General features: G+C 52.6%; 1 protein-coding gene and 1 pseudogene across 1 annotated transcript; both read right to left on the bottom strand.

Annotated features, from left to right (window-relative positions):
• Positions 1–333: 333 nt before the first annotated feature.
• On the bottom strand, positions 334–21,152 carry LOC125357485 (vesicle transport protein SFT2A). Its single transcript, XM_048354422.1, has 8 exons — positions 21,023–21,152; positions 14,283–14,369; positions 13,659–13,738; positions 12,726–12,807; positions 7,887–7,922; positions 5,517–5,575; positions 2,922–2,951; positions 334–899 (listed from the first exon to the last, which is right to left on the bottom strand). The coding sequence occupies exons 1-8, from the start codon at positions 21,083–21,085 to the stop codon at positions 860–862; spliced, it is 477 nt and encodes a 158-aa protein (XP_048210379.1). The 5' UTR covers positions 21,086–21,152; the 3' UTR covers positions 334–859.
• On the bottom strand, positions 3,267–5,046 carry LOC125357768 (annotated as a pseudogene).
• Positions 21,153–21,402: the final 250 nt, after the last annotated feature.

Here is a 21,402-nt window from a genome sequence, read left to right as displayed (position 1 = left end):
CCCCACCCAGGCCCCTGGCTCCCCCCTCCTCCCCACCCAGCCCCCTGGCTCCCCCTCCTCCCCACCCAGCCCCCTGGCTCCCCCCTCCTCCCCACCCAGCCCCCTGGCCCCTCCCTCCTCCCCACCCAGCCCCCTGGCTCCCCCCTCCTCCCCACCCAGCCCCCTGGCCCCTCCCTCCTCCCTCCACAGCCCCCTGGCTCCTCCCTCCTCCCCACCCAGCCCCCTGCTCCCCCCTCCTCCCCACCCAGGCCCCTGGCTCCTCCCTCCTCCCCACCCAGCCCCCTGGCTCCATTCTTCCCCACCCGTCCCCTGCCCGCAGACCCCTCCCCCATCTCCTTCGGCACAGCCCCAGTGGCGGGGCTCACACAGGTCTGCATCTGCACTGTCACTTGTCTGCAGAGACTACACAAGTGCCGGGACTCACTTTTATTCAACTGAACCTCTCAGGATACTATAAAGTCAATCTTAAAAGTTATCATTTTTCTGAGTGGGCTTATTTCAAAATTGTAAAGATATATATTATTTTTATTACATGTAATAAGCAACTTTAGATAGAAAGTTTCACATTTTTGCAGTTAAAAAAGATCTTTAAAATGTAGACATTTAAAGAAAACCCAGTAAGCTGAATGCACCCTGCAACACAGAATCATCCCTTAAACATGCGCACTTCAAAAGATTAAAACTGGGCAAGATTATTTACAGTTGGCAATGATTAGAAGTCTCCCGTCTCTGGGAAGCAGGGTTTGGGGGGCGCGTGGCTTTGCCGGGACCCCCGTGGCTGGCTCTGGAGTGACGGCACGGGTTCCGACAGCCCATCAGCACTCCAGCGCTCCCGCCCACAGCACCGCAGGGCGGGCGCTCAGCTTAGGAGAGAAGAGCAGCACTTGAGAACGGCATCCCTGGAGGAGAGAGGCACAAGACAGTCACCCGCCTCAAAAGCACAGCTGCAGCAGGGACTGGACACGAGCGGGGCTCAGGGGAGCTAACTGGTGGTCTCTACCTCTCAAAGTCAAAGATGACACGCAGACCCTTTGCCCAATTCTTGCTGGCCAGCCCTGGGGCTTGGGACTCAGGGCCTGAGCACCGTCCCTGGCTTCTTATTTTTTTGCTCAAGGCTAGCACTCTATCTTTTGAGCTGCAGCGCCACTTCCAGCTTTTTTCTGTTTACATGGTACTGAGGAATCGAACCCAGGGCTTCATGCATGCTAGGCCAGCACTCTACCACTAAGCCACACTCCGGTGCCAATTTTGCTAATTCTTAAATGGTATTTGCCTCTGAAGCTTTACCATCCCAGGTATTGCTTAATACAAATAAGTAAATTCAAGGTAGGCATTGGTGGCATCTGTAATCCTAGCTACTCAGGTGGCTGAGATCTAAGGACCTTGGTTCGAAGCCAGCCCAAGCAGGAAAGTCTGTGAGACTCTTTTCTCCAATTAAGCACCAAACAAGTGAGCAATGGAGCTGTGGCTCAAGTGGTGCAGTGCTAGCTTTGAAAAAGGGACAATGCCCAGATCCTGAGTTCAAACCCCAGGACCCGCACAGAAAAATAAAGTTAAAACCCAGCAAAAGCATAGATTTTTTTAAAGAGCCGGTGCACTGGACATTTGCCTACACGCCCATGTTGACACTAGTCTCAACAGCCAGGTCATAGGAACAAACCAAATGCCCATCAACGGGTAAGCAGATAAAAGTTCCACTGGGGTATGTATACACACTGGAATATTACTCGCCCACTAAGATAGGTCTGCAGGAGGATAGGTGGTAAGGTATCACGGTGAGGCAAAGTCCACACCATGTGTTCTCTCGTGCAAGCCTGGCTGTGCATCCCGTTTGCACCCAGACCCTGTCTCTGGCCCTCCCTGTCCTTTCTTCCGTGCTGGACTTGCCCTACAGGAGGGCACCCGTGAAAGCTTCCCCAGGGTCAGCTGACTCCACCGTTTCTGGCCCCCAGGTGAGGCAAAGCGTGCAGTGCCAGTTGCGGTCTCCTGAGGGGAGGCCACACCCGCTAGCTCCTAGGGCGCCCCCTAGCGGCAACGAGGAAACTCCCTTTGCCAGCGCGGGCCGCTTTTCCTACCTGTAGGGGGCTGTCTTATAACTGTCACTAAAAACAATCACCTGTACGTGATGGGATACAACGTTACTCATTTTCTTCATTGTTCTTGTTTTGTACACAATTTTGCCATGTTTTAAAACACACAGTGTTGGGCTGGGGATATGGCCTAGTGGCAAGAGTGCCTGCCTCATATACATGAGGCCCTGGGTTCGATTCCCCAGCACCACATATACAGAAAATGGCCAGAAGTGGCGCTGTGGCTCAAGTGGCAGAGTGCTAGCCTTGAGCAAAAAGAAGCCAGGGACAGTGCTCAGGCCCAGAGTCCAAGCCCCAGGACTGGCCAAAAAAAAAAAACCACACACAGTGATATCTCCACATTCCGGAGAAGCACAGCCAAGTCTCACCAGAATATTTTCCCCAATCTATCAGGCTTAAGGCTGGAATTAAAGTTTTGTTTTTACTCTACAACTCAACCAGTACCTTTGTCTGGAAAGAGAAAATGAAAATGACAGCTGCCTCTCAACATACAGACTGGGTAATTCAGTGTATGCAGCCCCACATTTTCTTTAACACCTTCCCAACCCCGTTCTTTCCAAGGCAGACTTTGTTGTATTGGAGCCTGCATCCTGTTACTGAGGTGAGGGGCACGGAAGCGTCCAGCCTCCCCACTGACCGCAAGGCAGGGGCGAGTTCACAGCCCACCTCTGTGTCAAGGTTTTACACATGGGTGCTTCTCATCTCATGGAGAAAATAACTTCATTCCTTTAAGCAAGAACTCCAAGTCAACCAAATTAAACACTGTTTAAACCCAGGTATTTCTATAAAGACGATTAAAGGACAAGAAGGGAATTATTCAAACAAGCTCACCTTGCATATGGGATGTAGGACAGGCTGTACCTGCAAGAGAGATTAAGTGTTGTCACGGGCTCTGCAGCTGGGGCTCCCTGCACCACCACCAGCACAGTGGCAGAATATCGAATGACAGCGCTCCAAGCAAGAGCAAGAGCCCGATATCCGGCCGAAGATCCCACATCCCCTGGCCAGGCACAGGTGGCTCACGCCTTAATCCTAGCGACTCAGGAGACAGAGCTGAGGATCACGGTTCAAAGCTAGCCTGGGAGAGGTGTCTGGGAAACTCTTATCTCAAAAAAAAAAAAAAGCCACAAGTGGAGCCGTGGTTCAAATGGAAGAACACCAGCCTTGAGCAAAAGCTCAGGGACACCATCCAGGCCCTAAGTTCAAGCCCCAGAACTAGCACGTGCACGTGTACACAGACACACACAAATCCAGACACCCCCAGAACCACAGGACTTTTATCCAACAGCTTGGGTGTTAGGGTGGTTTTTATTTGTGCAACACCCCTGGCACAGCAAGCTTTGCTTTAACAAACTCTCTCTGTGATTCTGACACAGGATAAAGTGGGAACTTCTTTTTTTTTTTGTATTTCTATATATTTATAATTGTTGCAAGTCTAGGAAAGTTTAGTTTGCTACTTTAGCTGCCCTAGTCTCCACTGAGCAGTAGTTAGCCTCTGCTGTACCCAAATAAACTCATTTCACAAATCATATTTATGTTTTCAATGACAAACTATTTCCCACATGAATTCCTTTAAAAAGTAAAAAGTGTGACATAGGATATTTTGTAAATCATGCAGATTGTTAGATAAACTACATTATCTCATTTAAGAAGGTTATTATGTGATGGTTGAAAAGGAGTATCAACATGAATATCGCTGAAATCAGAGTGACTATAGCGATATTTAAGATCTTAAAAAGCTCAATCACTTTTTCATCCTCATCAGGCCAGGAGCAGGGCGCCCTTTTATTAGAGGAAATCTTCATTTCAGGAATAAAAGCTTTCCTCATTTTTCCAATTTCCATTCTGTTCCATTCTTCTTTTAGCACTTTGCTTACCCGAGGCTGAATTTCAACAGGTTGGACATCAGGAAGTGGTCTTTCTTTTAGCATCTGCACACGTTGGCGAACACCCTCCGTTTTTTCTAGAAATTTAAGCAGAGATGCTTCTTGTAAAGATGTGGTCATGGTAACCAGTCAGAGCTGCTGCTCTCGTATTTCTTTCAATCTTTTGATCTGTGGAGTATATTCTTGACTCATCAAATTGCCAACATCACAGAGAGCAGTTAGGAAATTCTTCTTTTTCTGTTCTAATATATCAGTAAGCTCCTTAAAATACTGGAGAACAACTTGTCACTTTGGACCATTTTCTCTGAATGGGATTTCTGTTCTTCTAGCTTTTCAATAAGACAAGTAATATCTGTCCAATGTGCATCAGTAAGCTGCTGAAGCAAACTTCGTGGTGTGTCCTTTTCTTTCAGATAAGCACTCTGAAGGTCATCTATAGGATGACCATGATGCTGACCTATAGTTAGGCAATGACCACAAACTAATTTTTTATCCAGCAGACAATAAACATTCAATGGTTGCCTATGGTGTTCAGGGCAGGTGACGCGATCTGGATGGTCTTCCTGCTGATACTTTTCAATGATAGCCCAGATGCCTGAAGAACGTTTTCCAAACAATTTCTACAAAAGGCATGAGAACCTGGTAATACATGAGGATCTTCAAGGATACTGTAACAAATAGGACACGTTAACTCGTCCTCAAAATTGTGCGTTTCCTTTTTGTGTCGATTTCCAGGTTTGGATACTGAATATCCTTTATCTCCACCTTTTCCTGATTCTTTTATTTTTTTCCTCGACGAGGCAGACGTGCGGGGAGCGTGCGGCGCGGGCGGAGCGGAGTGGAGTTCCCAGTGCCGGGGAGTCTGGTCGGGAAGAAGGCGCAGGAACGTTGGGCGACACAAGAGGGAAGTGCGGATGGAAGGACAGCGCACCAGCCAGTATCCACACGGCCCACGCAGTGCCTCCAGGGCGGGTTCCCGCTGCAGATCTGCCAGCCATGCGGGTAGAGTGCCCAGGAACTGGCCCCTTCCTAGCCCCACACGGCAGCTCTGGCAGTACCAGAGTCCGCATGGAGCCCCCCCACCCCACCCCCCGCCCCTCCCGTGGGGCTCCACCTCTGACCACCACGCCCAGCCCTCTCCTGAGGCAGGGTCTCACTTTCTGCCAGGACTGTCTGTGCCTAGACTGTCATTCCCCTACTCTCTGCTCACCACCATGCACGCACAGCCGCCTCGCCGAGATGCAGCCTCATGGGCTTTCCTGTGCGGGGTAGCACACAGGAAACCACGGTCCTCCCAATCTGCCCCCTAAACTGTGAGGGTCACCGTGAGAGCCAGGGGTCTAGACCTACACTGTATCACGTTTTTTCTTTCCCAGCATGCTGCCACCACCTAGAGCCCACCCCGCCCTCAAATCAGCCCACACAGGAGGGAAGCCTGGCCCTGAGGCACAGGACCCGAATCCCGGACCTAGGCGTCACAGATTACTGGCACGCCAGGCCATTCTGTCTTTCTAGTAACTGTTTTAAGAAAAAGACTTACCACGTCATGGACAAGAACTGCAATATGCAGAATAATAAGGCCAGTCCCTTCTTGTGCCACTAACAAGAGCAAAAACAGAACAAAGCATTTAGGTTTAAAATAATACTTTCTACCACTTAGCCCATTTCTTCCCCTTCAAAAGGAAAATATTTAATAAAGAATTTCTTTATTACATTTTAGTATGACAAACTTCAGAAACTTGAATGTCTAGGAAGTACATTTCCTTCCAAAACTGTATCTATTAAATATTGCAAAACACATGACCTTCCATGTCACTGAGCAGCTGTGCAGAGGCTGGACACAGTAGCTCCTTCCGCGAGGTCTTTAAAGCCACAGAAGCTTTCCTAGACCTCTAGACTTGGCGCCCTCAGACCCAACCCAGGAGCCATCTACAGCTCATCCGGCTCTTATCCCCAGCCCTCCCCCTCCGCCCTCCCTCATCTACAGCTAACCCTCCCCCCCCAACTACAACCTTACCCCCGGCTCCTTCTCTTCTCTTGAGCTATTTGGAAGAGAAAGTGCAGACTCTAGAATAGTTTCTATAAGGCTTTAAAGTAATCGAGTTGAAGACTTGTCTGTTTCTTTTCTGGTATTGGGATCAAACTTAGGCTCCTGCCCATCCCCGACAGACCTGCGCCACAGAGCACTCCTACAGCCCTGTCATTAGGTTTGGTTCCTTACTTCTTTATCCCTGATATTACAAACAGGCTACTAGACTATTCCAAAAAGAGATCAATGTTCCCTAGGTACGAACTAAAAGTATTTGAGGATATTATTCTTTAAAATTATCATTAGAAAAAGAGGTCTATCTCATAAAAAAGTTGGTACAAAGGTAAAAGCCAGTATATTTTAATAAAACGTTTCTAAAATATATACTTTACATTGTATATAGAACAGATTTCATATATACACATATATGTGTATATGTACATACATGTGTGTGTGTATTATATATATACACACGTATACACACACTTATTAAGCCTCTTTCTTTTTCTGTGGTGCTGGGGTTTGAACCCAGGGCCTAGCCCATAGGCAGGCAAGTGCTCTAGTATTAAAATGTATCCCAGTCCTTGCGGTTTCTTTTTCAAAACATATAGTTTGGCCTGCAGACTGCTAATGCTCTAATAAAGACTCCAAGACTCAATCCTTTTAAAGAAGATGCATAGTTTGGTTGCTAGTTTAAGAAGTGCCTTGAGGGGCTGGGGATATAGCCTAGTGGCAAGAGTGCCTGCCTTGGATACACGAGGCCCTAGGTTCGATTCCCCAGCACCACATATACAGAAAACGGCCAGAAGCGGCGCTGTGGCTCAAGTGGCAGAGTGCTAGCCTTGAGCGGGAAGAAGCCAGGGACAGTGCTCAGGCCCTGAGTCCAAGGCCCAGGACTGGCCAAAAAAAAAAAAAAAAAAGAAGTGCCTTGAGGGGGCTGGGGATATGGCCTAGTGGTAAGAGTGCTTGCCTCGTATACATGAAGCCCTGGATTCGATTCCCCAGCACCACATATATAGAAAATGTCCAGAAGTGGCGCTGTGGCTCAAGTGGCAGAGTGCTAGCCTTGAGCAAAGAGAAGCCAGGGACAGTGCTCAGGCCCTGAGTCCAAGGCCCAGGACTGGCGCAAAAAAAAAAAAAAAAAAAGAAGAAGTGCTTTGAAGTCTTCTGGGAAGCAGGTATGTACAAAAAAGCCAAGTGAAGGTAATGAATAATCCGAAGCGCCAATTAGTGGCAGGGGCTGTATTGTGTGCCATCCTCAGAGACTAAAGCTGGTATTCCATTATCCACAGTGGTGCATGGCTGAGGCTCTTCTGGCTCCTTTCCACTGTCTGCTTCGTTCTCTTGCCTTCTCTCCCACAGGGCTGAGCCCCCTGTCACACCTGCCCCTGCCCTATAGTGACTCAGGAACCCACAGGGGACCAGACAGAGAGAACCCACAGGGGACCAGACAGAACCCACAGGGGAAACAGACAGAGAGAACCCACAGGGGAAATAGACAGAGAACCCACAGGGGGAACAGACAGAGAGAACTCACAGGGGACCAGACAGAGAACCCACAGGGGACCAGATACAGAACCCACAGAGGAAACAGACAGAGAACTCACAGGGGAAACAGACAGAACCCAGAGAGAACCCACATGGAGAAGAGACAGAGAGAATCCACAGGGCGAACAGACAAGAGAGAACCCACAGGGGGAGCCCCCATTCCTGAGAGAACCCAAATCCGCCAGCGTCAGCACGATTCCTTCTGTGCGTGCTCTCATACAAGGCCCAATCCTCTACACCTGGCCACTGGGTGTCTGTGTGTGACGCGTACTCCCCGGGGCCTTACAAATGGAACAGAGTTGGCGGGAGGCCTGCCCGGCTGACACTACTTACCCACAGAGCGGCACACAGGGTGAAGACGAGGCATAACTACGGAGGAAAGAGCACACCGTGAGTGACCCGCAGCCTCGTCAGAGCGCACACACTCTCCTGCGCCTGCCCCACGACTGCGCGCTCACCTGCAGCTCACCTGCACATGGCTGTACGGTGAGTGTGACCATGCTTTGCACAAGAAGCCCGCACATCAGTCCCTGCCCGTGCACAGACACCTCCGCCACCGCCGCCACGGGCACAGCGAAGCAGGAGAGGCGCTGGAGCCCAGGCCTGACCCACGGTCTCCAGGGACCCTGGTTGGGTTTCTGATTCTGTCTGGACCCGCTGTCACCTCTTTACCACGAGGAGCGCACAGCCTGCCTGCTTAACAATCTGCCACAACGAACACTCCAAATATGGTTTTCTGCCACGCGACTGAGCTGGAGCTGGCGTGGAGGGCACAGAGGTGGCGCCGTTTCCACGCCCGCTGTGAGCAGAAGCTGTGTGAGCAACACACCAGACGACCCAGCTCCCCACCTGCAGGGACAGCCACACACACCAGACAACCCAGCTCCCCACCTGCAGGGACAGCCACACACACCAGACGGCCCAGCTCCCCACCTGCAGGGACAGCCACACACACCAGACGACCCAGCTCCCCACCTGCAGGGACAGCCACACACACCAGACCCCCAGCTCCCCACCTGCAGGGACAGCCACACACACCAGACGACCCAGCTCCCCACCTGCAGGGACAGCCACACACACCAGACGACCCAGCTCCCCACCTGCAGGGACAGCCGCACACACCAGACGACCCAGCTCCCCACCTGCAGGGACAGCCGCACACACCAGACCCCCAGCTCCCCACCTGCAGGGACAGCCACACACACCAGACGACCCAGCTCCCCACCTGCAGGGACAGCCACACACACCAGACGACCCAGCTCCCCACCTGCAGGGACAGCCACACACACCAGACGACCCAGCTCCCCACCTGCAGGGACAGCCGCACACACCAGACCCCCAGCTCCCCACCTGCGCGGTGACAGCCACACACACCAGACGACCCAGCTCCCCACCTGCCTGGTGACAGCCACACACACCAGACGACCCAGCTCCCCACCTGCCTGGTGACAGCCACACACACCAGATGACCCAGCTCCCCACCTGCAGGGACAGCCACACACACCAGATGACCCAGCTCCCCACCTGCAGGGACAGCCACACACACCAGACCCCCAGCTCCCCACCTGCAGGGACAGCCACACACACCAGACGGCCCAGCTCCCCACCTGCAGGGACAGCCACACACACCAGACCCCCAGCTCCCCACCTGCAGGGACAGCCACACACACCAGACGACCCAGCTCCCCACCTGCAGGGACAGCCACACACACCAGACGACCCAGCTCCCCACCTGCAGGGACAGCCACACACACCAGACGACCCAGCTCCCCACCTGCAGGGACAGCCACACACACCAGACGACCCAGCTCCCCACCTGCAGGGACAGCCACACACACCAGACGACCCAGCTCCCCACCTGCAGGGACAGCCACACACACCAGACGACCCAGCTCCCCACCTGCAGGGACAGCCACACACACCAGACGACCCAGCTCCCCACCTGCAGGGACAGCCACACACACCAGACCCCCAGCTCCCCACCTGCAGGGACAGCCACACACACCAGACGACCCAGCTCCCCACCTGCAGGGACAGCCACACACACCAGACCCCAGCTCCCCACCTGCAGGGACAGCCACACACACCAGACGACCCAGCTCCCCACCTGCAGGGACAGCCACACACACCAGACGACCCAGCTCCCCACCTGCAGGGACAGCCACACACACCAGACGACCCAGCTCCCCACCTGCAGGGACAGCCACACACACCAGACGACCCAGCTCCCCACCTGCAGGGACAGCCACACACACCAGACCCCCAGCTCCCCACCTGCAGGGACAGCCACACACACCAGACGACCCAGCTCCCCACCTGCAGGGACAGCCACACACACCAGACGACCCAGCTCCCCACCTGCAGGGACAGCCACACACACCAGACCCCCAGCTCCCCACCTGCAGGGACAGCCACACACACCAGACCCCAGCTCCCCACCTGCAGGGACAGCCACACACACCAGACGACCCAGCTCCCCACCTGCGCGGTGACAGCCACACACACCAGACGACCCAGCTCCCCACCTGCAGGGACAGCCACACACACCAGACGACCCAGCTCCCCACCTGCAGGGACAGCCACACACACCAGACGACCCAGCTCCCCACCTGCAGGGACAGCCACACACACCAGACGACCCAGCTCCCCACCTGCAGGGACAGCCACACACACCAGACGACCCAGCTCCCCACCTGCAGGGACAGCCACACACACCAGACGACCCAGCTCCCCACCTGCCTGGTGACAGCCACACACACCAGATGACCCAGCTCCCCACCTGCAGGGACAGCCACACACACCAGACGACCCAGCTCCCCACCTGCCGGTGACAGCCACACACACCAGACCCAGCTCCCCACCTGCAGGGACAGCCACACACACCAGACGACCCAGCTCCCCACCTGCAGGGACAGCCACACACACCAGACGACCCAGCTCCCCACCTGCGCGGTGACAGCCACACACACCAGACCCCCAGCTCCCCACCTGCAGGGACAGCCACACACACCAGACCCCAGCTCCCCACCTGCAGGGACAGCCACACACACCAGACGACCCAGCTCCCCACCTGCGCGGTGACAGCCACACACACCAGACGACCCAGCTCCCCACCTGCCTGGTGACAGCCACACACACCAGATGACCCAGCTCCCCACCTGCAGGGACAGCCACACACACCAGACGACCCAGCTCCCCACCTGCAGGGACAGCCACACACACCAGACGACCCAGCTCCCCACCTGCGCGGTGACAGCCACACACACCAGACGACCCAGCTCCCCACCTGCAGGGACAGCCACACACACCAGACGACCCAGCTCCCCACCTGCGCGGTGACAGCCACACACACCAGACGACCCAGCTCCCCACCTGCAGGGACAGCCACACACACCAGACGACCCAGCTCCCCACCTGCGGGACAGCCACACACACCAGACGACCCAGCTCCCCACCTGCAGGGACAGCCACACACACCAGACGGCCCAGCTCCCCACCTGCAGGGACAGCCACACACACCAGACGACCCAGCTCCCCACCTGCAGGGACAGCCACACACACCAGACGACCCAGCTCCCCACCTGCAGGGACAGCCACACACACCAGACGACCCAGCTCCCCACCTGCAGGGACAGCCACACACACCAGACGACCCAGCTCCCCACCTGCAGGGACAGCCACACACACCAGATGACCCAGCTCCCCACCTGCAGGGACAGCCACACACACCAGATGACCCAGCTCCCCACCTGCAGCCCACACACTCCCCACCTGCAGGGACAGCCATCGCCACCGTGGAGCCCACACACTACTGAGCGTGGGGGAGGCAGCTTGCACCTCCAAACCTCCTGACAGTTTCTAAGGTTAACGACAAACGCCATGACAGCCTAAAAAAACCTTAGTAACGTATCATCGGAGTGAACACTACCAGTGCAAGATAATTTCCTAATGATCCAGGCAGTGTGCTGATACACAAGCGAGCCTATGTAAAATTACTACAAGAGCCAGTGGAAACACAGTAATAAAACTCACGTGGAATAAAGACACAATAAATAAAAATAAGCCAAAAAGTGAATTTTTTTCTCTGGTGAGAAAATAGAAGTCTGGCAGACAGGCTTGTTACAAACATTGTTTTCTTCACCTGCAAGTTAAGTTACTTATGTTTGGAAACAGTTAATAGTTGAAGGGAAAAACTAACCTGCCAGTAGGGCCATTTATATGACTTAAGTAAATCTGTGCAACCAGACGCATGAAGGGGGAAGAGGCGGGGCCGCTCTCCTATGCCCATCCACAACCCTAAGCTTTCTCGCGCCCCTCCCAGCCCCCGACAGAGAGCACTTGAGAGTGATGACTGGAGCCAGGACCCCTGCGTGAAGGAGGGCTGCTTCCAGGTGGGGTCACAGGACGACCTGCCAGGCAGGCACACCACAAGGGACAAAAGCCGGAGGACACCGAACGCCAGCTTGCCTGAGATGGACTCAGGGCAACCTGCCTCTGTTCCCTCACACAGTGCGGACAGGCCAGCGATCTGCAGCCGGGTCCTCGTGGCTCTGGCCTACAATCCCAGCTGCTCGGGAGGCTAAGATCCGAGGATCGCAGTCCAGGCAGAAAAGTCCGTGAGACACGAATCGCCAATTAGCCAGCAAAAAGCGACATGTGGAGCTATGGTTAAAGTAGAAGGCTAAGCTCTGATCAAAAAGAGAAAAGCTCCGAGACAGTGCCCAGCTGTGAGTTCAAGTCCCAGGACAGCACCAAAAAGGAAAAGAAAAGAAAACACACTCAGCTATAGTTACACAAGGTACTATACCATCCAAGATCCTCAACCACACAGCCTTGAGGGTGTAACCATCGCTCTGTAGCATAATAAGACAGCCATCGCTCATGAATAAGGCTGGGTGCCAGTGCTCACACTTGTAATCCTACTCAGATGGCTGGGACCTGAGGATCTCAGTAAGGAGCCACTTAGGGCAGGAAAGTCTGTGAGGCTGCCGTGTCCAATTAATCACAAAAAAGGCTGGAGTGGAGCTGTGGCTCAAGTGGTAGGGTGCTAGCTAGCCTTGAGTACAAAAGCTCAGGGACTACACCTAAGCCCTGAATTCAAATCCCATGAGCAGCCCAATAAAAACAACAAAAAAACTTTTTAAAAAAACAACCTTAGCATTATTTACTTACAAGCATAATAATTGTTGCAAACAATCTTGTGGTTTCAAACATTTTCTTCAGCTGCTTCAGGGGTCCCATCAGAAAGCAGGTACTATTGGAAACAAATAAAATAACTGAGAGAGGCTCCACTAATCCCCCACACCATGCAAAAGTAAACCGCCTGTCAACCAAGACGCCACCGTTAGTTTATTTAATAACCATCTTCCTCTAACGAGCTTCCCAGACACCAAAGCCTCAATCATGGCATTCTCAGCCTCCAGAATTAGAAATACACCTTGGTTCTTTATGAATGGTCCCCCTCTGGTACTCTGTTAACGCAGTACGGATACTCTGTTAACGCAGTACGGATAGTCTTAACGACCGTGTAGTGCTCCGTTCTGGGCCCTCAGCCAGCTCATCTCCTAGTCCTTCCGCACTTCCTTCAGACCTGGAGTCACCAAACCTGTGCTCTACAGGAAGAAGCGAGCAAGGACAACAGTGTAGCAGCGACAGCGTGGGCTGGGACTCCCGCCCCCCCATGTTAGGGGGAGGCCCGCCCCCACCTCACCAGCATGGCACAGGCTGGCACTAGCATCCACCTCTTGTGCCACACTTGGCACAGCCCCGGTGCACAGCACCTACTGCCATCAATGAGACTTTTTTTTTTTTTTTGGGGGGGGGTGTCAGTAGTGGGGATTGAACTCGGGGCCTGGGCTCTGTCCCCGGGCCTCTTTGTGCTCAAAGCTAATGCTCTACCACTTGAGCCACAGCACCACTAGCTACTGCCATCATCCACACTCCACCATGGTAGCTGGCACACAGCAGAGGTCCACTGGCCTTACAGAATGAGCACACTGAAGCTGTAAGATGCACAAAGCAGAAGAAGCATCCCAGGAGCAAGGTGCTCATCTTTGGTAGCAGGAGCAAACAAGGTATTTTGAGAAGCCAAAGAGGTATACATACCTGGCCAATGCAGAAAGATTTCCAAGGGTGTAGAACACTGCAAAAAGTTTTATGTTGGGAAGCCACAGCAATCCAGTTCCCTAATTAGACATTACAGACACAAGTAAGTTGTATTGGCCGAGAACCTATGCGTGTTACTGCAGTAGCAATCAATACTCAGACGCTGAGAGCAGGGCGTTTAAACGCAGGTGCACTACTGTAACACCAGTTCCTTCCCAATGGTTTGTACTAACTTGACTTTTCTGCCTGTTGGCGATAATGTACATAAATGAGCCACAACAAAACCATCTTCGTACTTGTCAGTAAATCTCACTCTTGAAGTTAAATATCCATTTGACTGGCAAATTGAAACAGGCCATAAACACACCTCACTTATTGCCTCGCCAAGTTCTCTTAACACACGCTGACTTTTAAAATAAAATCATTTCAACCATCCTCCAAACTCCCCCAAATACTAATTTCTACATCTCTTTAAAAATCAGTCTCTATCCCTTTACTTCAGGTGGTATATTCCGTCAAAATAATCTAAGAGCATGTAGGTAAAACAGACTGCTTATTGGTACTGAATGGGAATAAGTCTACCACAAATGACAAATTATTGATCAAAGTAAAGCCTTAACTCACAAGGATAGAAAAGAAAATGCCAGCCACGAAGCATATTGCAAAACACTTCAATCTGGTGCTGAAACTCAGGGAGGTGGCGTCCAGGACCTTAGAAAAGAGAAGGACAACTGAGAATGGGTTCTTCAACCAGCATTCGGGATTCCGACTCCTCACGCTAAGGTAAGGCAAGCTGCAGCTTGGCTTTTCCTCTGCAGACTGGAGGGTCGCTCACCGCCTGGCCGCCGGGGCTGGCGTGGCGGTCTGGGTGCCGGGTGATGCCGGAGGTTTCCGACTCCGTGAGGTCTCATCGTAGTACCACGTGTGCTTCCCCCAACACGGGCTGCCGGCGGGCATCAGATGCTCACGGGGCCACGGGAAGAGTCAGGACACGGGCGCCGCAGGGCGGAAGGAAAGGCTGGCTGGAGGAGGCTGGGCCCGTGGCAGCCACCCGGTCAGGGAGGCTGAGCAAGGAGGTGGTGTGACCGGGAGTCCAGCACAGGCCTGCAGAGCTGGCCGGGAGCCAGGCCCCGGGGATCTCTCCCTCCCGCCACTCCCGGGACGCGGGCTAGGGGTACGGTGCAGGCCTGGCCAAGAGCCGGCAGCTCATTAAAAACCAGCTCACGGCCAGAGCTGGGTCCTCCTTAACCATCATACGCACAAGGTTTACAATAATTCATTCCAGAACAGCATCTTATACAAGATGCAAATTCCAGCCAAATTACATGGGAAAAGTAGAAATCAAAATGCGTGCTTTGAAAGTATTAGACTCAGTGGAAACACCAGGGTGACTAACTGCGCTACTTGTGTATACTTGGGCCTTTCAGTCCGAGGCAAGAGAAATTTGTCAATAGCCGTTTAAAAAAGATGGAAATACACAAGGACTTCTATCCCCCTGCCGGGCCAGCCAGCAGGGAAACGGGAATCCTGACTGAGGGGCGGCGAGGATTAAGGAAAAGGAAAAATAAGGCAAGAGAAAAAAGACAAGAGACAAAGATGGGGTACGGGAGGTCTGCAGCCGCAAGGTTGAACCTCAAGACTGCAGCAACAGTTTATTCTCACTCCCAGCTTATATACAGTTTTGGAACCAGGGAATAGCATAGGATTGTTAAAATTCCAGAACATAAAGAGGCTTTGAAGTTTGCAACATTTGATTACAGTAGACACAGGACAAGGTTGATTAACATAGGAATCTACTCCAGTGGACAAAGCAAGGTGGGGACATAGCAAAGCGATTCCGGATAGTGGATGTGAACAATTGTCCTTGCCTTTAGCATATCCTGGCGGTAACAGCACAGCCAGAGGTGATAATGAACCTAGGTGCAGGTTTGGCTCCCGACATCTTGGCGACATCGGCACAGCCAGAGGTCAGGATGAGCTTAGCTGCTAGCTCGGCTCCTGACATATCCCCACCTATAAATTTATGCCCTATACTATCATATACACTTAAAAATAGGACTGCGCCTGTGTGAGAAGGTGACAGTGAAGCCCCTCATGGAACTGATGAAAGCCAGCAGCAGAGTCAGACCACACGCTCACGAGGTACGTTAAGAACAGGCACGAGAGGGGACGCTCGCAAGCCTCAGGGGGCCGCACCTTTGGCTCCACCACTTACCTGAGCCACCAGCCTGAGTCCTTACGCAGCATGAAAAAAAGACAAAACCTAAGTGCTCTAGGCGTCACACCACTGTTAAACATTTAAAAGCTCTTTGAAGTCACCCATTCTGTTTCCAGCAATGCCAAAACTGATCATTTGCTTTAAAATATGGATGTGGTTTAGCGGTAGAGTGCTTGCATACATGAAGCCATGGGTTTTATTCCTCAGCACCACATCAACAGAAAAAGCTGGAAGGGGCGCTGTGGCTCAAGTGGTAGAGTGCTAGCCTCGAGCAAAGGAAGCTCAGGGACAGCGCTCAGGCCCTGAGTTCAAGCCCCAGGATGAGAGAGAGAGGAGAGAGAGACCCCCCTAAATGCCAGGCGTCGATGGTTCAGGCCTGTAATCCTATGAGTCAGCAGGCTAAGATCTAAGGACTGATTTGAAGCCAGCCTAGGCAGGAGAGTCTGATGGAAAAGACCAACACCCCCACCCCACCCCTAAATTTTTTTCAGAAATAATATACACTACGTACTGTAATAATATAGAACAGAATAAACCCTAAGTTTTCACTCATTACTTAATAAGTGATCTAATTACTCATTAACTTAATCAATTATCTAATTACGTAATAAGTGATCTGATCCATTAACCACCATTAGCTTGATTTTGCCAATCCACAACATGTGTGTAAATCTATAAAAGCATTGTATCATAAAGTGTATATCCAATTTTATTTGCAATTAAAAATGGAAATGGAGCTGGGTGCCAGGGTCTCACCCCTGTCATCCTAATCAGGAGGCTGAGACCTGAGGATGGTATTTCGAAGCCAGCCTGGGAAGGAAAGTCTGTGAGACTCTTACCTCCAAGTAGCCACTAGAAAGCCAGAAGTAGTGCTGTGGCTCAAGTGGTAGAGCACTCGCTTTGAGCTGAAGAGCTCAGGGACAGCAACCAGGCCCAGAGTTCAAGCCCCACGACTGACAGAAATGGTTCAATAGTGAATGGAGTGTACAATGATGAGCAAACTGCCCTTGCTTTACTTTCCTCTACAAACTTAAATCAGCCCATTGTTCCTAAGTTAAATGGATGGTTCCTTCTCAATAGCCAGTTTATTTCCTTCAGCAACAAAATAGAATGGTCTTCTGTGTAACAGTAGATCTTTCTCCTCTCTTTTCCATGAGATAACCTCTAAAATGAAAGGTTATGACAAATGATTTCCATTTGCACTTGGAGTAATCAATCCACCAACAAATGACTTGTGTCCTAGGTACACACACAAATCACAGATTTCCCCAATTCCGAACTGGGAAAATTCCAGAATGCTTCCAAATGCATGAAAGCCTGGGCAAGAACAGGGTGCCATGCTAGCGGACAGATCAAAACCCCTCACCCTCCAGGTCTGCCTCCAAAGTGTGCTGCTGCTTTCCCAGACAAGAGGAGGAAAAGCAACCAAACTGTTCATCTCTTAAGTTTGTTCTCAGACTAAAATTACAAACCTCCCCGCAAAAAAGAAAAAGCCAGAGGAAGAGAAAGCCGCTTGGATGGAGGCTGCCCTCCACACCCTTCCAGCAATTCTTCCTGCCCCACCGTGCCGGTCCAGGCTCCCTGCACGCATGCACACGTGTGCACGCACACACACACACGCGCACCCCCCCCCCATCTGCACACACTCCAAGGGCCGAGGTCCACGGATGGCTGCGCGCAGCGTGGGTCCTGGGCTACTGCCGGACAAAGAAGCGCACAGGGGCTTTCAACTAGGGAGTACCTTAAACCCAGTCTCCCCTCCTTCCTGTTTCAACACAATAGTAGTGTACAAAAGAAGAAAGCAGAAAGAGCCATTCCACGCCCACCGCCCCTCCCCTCACTCACACACCTCCCGGCTCCACTCCTTCACCCTCGGCTCCCAGCTCTCCTGCCCTTCTGGCTCCACAGCCCACACACGGGGACTCACAGAGGTCAAGTCCTTTCCACTTCTGCCCACTCCCCCTCCCACCCCGTCACCTGCGGCCTGACTAACAGCTCCCACTCAGCACCTGGACCCAAGGGCTCTTCCTCCAGGGATCTGACTGATCCTCCCTCCCTCCCACATCCCAGTGAGGGCACTTCCATTTCCCAGAGATCCGAGCCAAACATCAGGAAGACAGCCTTTCCGCCTCATGTGATTCAAGTGGTCAAGAGCTCATCTAGCTGGCTCTACCGTCAAGCCACTTACAGAACCTGACACAGGCCACTTCATCAGTCACCTCTTATTGGAACCACTGCATGAATCGCCTGCTCAGCCTATGAACCCTCTTCCAAAGAGCAGCCAGAGCAGTCCTGAAAGGACTTTGAAAAATCCAAGTCGGTAGCTCTTGTGTGTATTTTCTTCAAAAGTCTTTGTGCAAAAAGAGGTTCAAAAATTAAAAGCAGGGCTGGGAACATGGCCTAGTGGTAAGAGCGCTTGCCTCGTATACATGAAGCCCTGGGTTCGATTCCCCAGCACCACATATATAGAAAACGGCCAGAAGTGGCGCTATGGCTCAAGTGGCAGAGTGCTAGCCTTGAGCAAAAGGAAGCCAGGGACAGTGCTCACGCCCTGAGTCTGAGGCCCAGGACTGGCAAATAAATAAATAAATAAATAAATAAATAAATAGATAAATGCGATTATTTGGCAACGCAGCACTCATTGTTCAGTAAGACATGGGACACACATAAGAAGGAACATCACCAGACATGAGAAAAGGTAAAGGGAACGGCGATAGCAATTGGTTGTTTCCAAGGTTAAAGAGTTGACGATTAAAAAACAACAACAAAGTATTCCCAGGCTCAGGGTGGCTCTATAATCCTAGCCACTCAGGCTGAGATCTGAGGATCTTGTTTTGAAGCGAACCCTAACTACCCGCCCCCCAAAAAAAGCCAGAAGTAGAGCTGTATTAGTAGAGCACTAGCCCTGAGTAAATAAGCTGAGGGAGGGACACACACACACACACACACACACACACACAAAGATACAAAGTGTAGATCACAGCCAGCTGTGGTGACACGCACCAAAATCCTATCCCAGTCTACAGAGCAAAACCCTGCTTCCAAAAAAAAGGAGAAAAAATCCTCAATATGTATGTATGTGTCTATACTGGACAAATGAATGCATATCATATATACCTATATGTATAGGTATATATGAGAGAAATCTCAGCTACACTGGCTCAGTGTTCCAATTAATGTGGTTTGTAATTATGAAGTCACTCTAGGACCTGTGATCAATTAATGAAGATGTATTTGTTCTTTCGGTAGTACTAGGGATCAAACTCAAAACCTCCTGCTTGTTAAGTACTCTACCACTTAGACTATATAACCCCGCTCCCCCATCCCCCACCGTTTTGTGTGCCCATCCTAGGGCTTGAACTCAGGGCCTGGACACTGTCCACAAGCTTCTGTGGTCAAGGATAGTGCTCTACCACTTTGGGCCACAGTGCCATTTCCAGCTTTGCAATCCTCAGATGTCGGCCTCCTGCGCCGCTAGGATTACAGGCATGACCACGGGTGCCTGGCTCCCACTCCGTCTTTATAGGCTTCTTTCTTAAGAACATGATGTCTGGAGTTGAAGGTATATGTCTTAATGTGACTGAGTCATCTGTGTTTAAATGCAGGAACTAGAATGTCGTCAGATTAATGTAAAGCTCTGCAGTTTTGAGAGCCATCATTACACTCAAAACTCAGAGCATTTCCCTCCACTCCCAACAAAGCTAGATCAAAATCCTTCCCCCAGCCTTCAGAAATTCAGCTTCCCAACTGAGCATGCTTTGCAGGCTAGTCACACATACACCGGGCCCCAGCCACTCTCATCTCCTTGCCTAGAAGCCTTCGCTCCTGGCTCTCAGGGCTCCTAGACCCGTGTCACACGTCACTCTGAAATGGGCCTGGCTAACCACTCTACACAGTGCAACAACCCTGCTCCAGCTTTCCCATGGCACTTTTCTGCAGGGAAAGTTATATACTTGTTTACTAAGTGGTCCCAAGGCTCACATGGAAGCCACGCGATCTACTCAATGAATGAATAATCATCTCAGTCAATAGCAGCCAGTCGCTGTAATTTGAGATCAAAGACTTTACGTATGTTTCTCCTCTCAGGCACATCACCTTTACCTCCCCAAGGTCTACAGTGACACCCAACAGATCTTTCCATGGTGGAAATCACCCCCACAGGCATTGTCCCTACAGTAGCTGCTGACCCTAGGTCTGTTCAACACTTAGAACATGGGCAGTAGGACTAAGAAACTGAAGTATACATTTTAATTGCACTTAAATGGTCACCTGTCTTTATGGCTAGTACTTTGCAAAACACAGATCTAGAGCATACCATGGAGCACAAAATAGCCACTAGTAAAATGTCACCAGTTGGGTAAGACAACTGATGGCTGAGGCCCCCAGCTTTTCTTTTCGATTAGTATTACAATTTATAGATTCCATCACAAGTAAACACTTGTCAAAAGGCTTCCTGCAGGAAGTGCTGATTAGTGATGATGTAAGGAAGGAAGTCAGAAAAGTAAAGGGCAGGGCAACTAAAACGCCCTCTGAGGATACAACCCCATCTTCGGGGTTCCACTTCTGCGTCCAGCACACACAAATCTGTCAGCATGCACATAACAAAAACGCTTACAAAGCAGTCTGGCTCCGTTCCTATTTTCAAGGAGGAACGAAGTAAGCCTTGCTATCACGTCTAGGGCAAAGTGCAAACACAGGCGTTTAGGTGATTCGAAAAGATCTTTTCCGCAGGGCTCTCGGCCTGACCGTAGGCCTTTTAATTATGTGCCACGTCACCACATTTCCTCCCCGGGTCTCTACATAGAAAACTGGCCCGTTGCTCGCGGGCCTCCCCCGCAGCTTTCCCTGTAAGGTCTTTCCTGAGGTTTACTAACCGTGCCGTCGGGCGATGGGTGGAAGCCCGCGGACGGCACGGCCAGGGGACCCCGCGGCTCCGCGCCGGCCGGGAGGGTCGTCCGGTCCCCGCCGCGGCCCCCCGGGGCCCAAGGGGCGCTGCGGGGCGGGGGCGGCGGGGACGGGGACGGCGCCCTCCTCCTCCCCCACCCCGCCCCCCGGCCAGGCCCAGCGGGCTCTCGGCGCCGCCCCTCCGGCGCCGGGGGTCACGGCCGCCCCCCCCCCCCGCCCGTCCCTCCCGCCGGCCCGCTACCTGCGAGGTGAGGCCCTGCTCCTCGTCGTCCTGGCCGCTCAGGACCCGCCGCAGCTTCTCCATGGCCCCGTCCGCGGGCCGGCCCGCCTCGCACGCCCACCCGGAAGCCCGGGCCGCGAGCCTCCGCGCGCCGGCCGGAAGCCCCGCCCCGGCCCTTCCGGCTGCCGGGCGCGGGGAGGTGGCGGCGGACGCGCCGGGGCGGGGTGCGCGCGGCTCTGCGCCGCGGCCCGGCGGCGGGGCGCGGGGGGCCGGGGAGGGAGGGGCCCGCGCCCGTCCGGCCCGGGTGTAGCCCGATCCCCGGGGCAGAGGCACCGAGGGAGAGCGCGCGGCGCGGCGGCACGCGGCACGCACGGGGCAGACACGCGCGTGCGCACCGGACC

Source organism: Perognathus longimembris, chromosome 9, assembly GCF_023159225.1.
Source record: "Perognathus longimembris pacificus isolate PPM17 chromosome 9, ASM2315922v1, whole genome shotgun sequence".
Classification (NCBI taxonomy): Eukaryota; Metazoa; Chordata; class Mammalia; order Rodentia; family Heteromyidae; genus Perognathus; species Perognathus longimembris.
This window is presented reverse-complemented; position numbering and strand designations above follow the sequence as displayed.

Bases quoted from the DNA above. Each gene is read 5' to 3' on its own strand.
- LOC125357485 (XM_048354422.1), bottom strand. From the start codon at position 21,085: ATGGAGAAGCTGCGGCGGGTCCTGAGCGGCCAGGACGACGAGGAGCAG. The intron at 14,370-21,022 runs GTAGCGGGCCGG...CTCTTTTCTAAG, and splicing joins AGCAGGGCCTCACCTCGCAG to GTCCTGGACGCCACCTCCCT. The intron at 13,739-14,282 runs GTGAGTTAAGGC...ATGTCTAATTAG, and splicing joins GCATTTTCTTTTCTATCCTT to GGAACTGGATTGCTGTGGCT.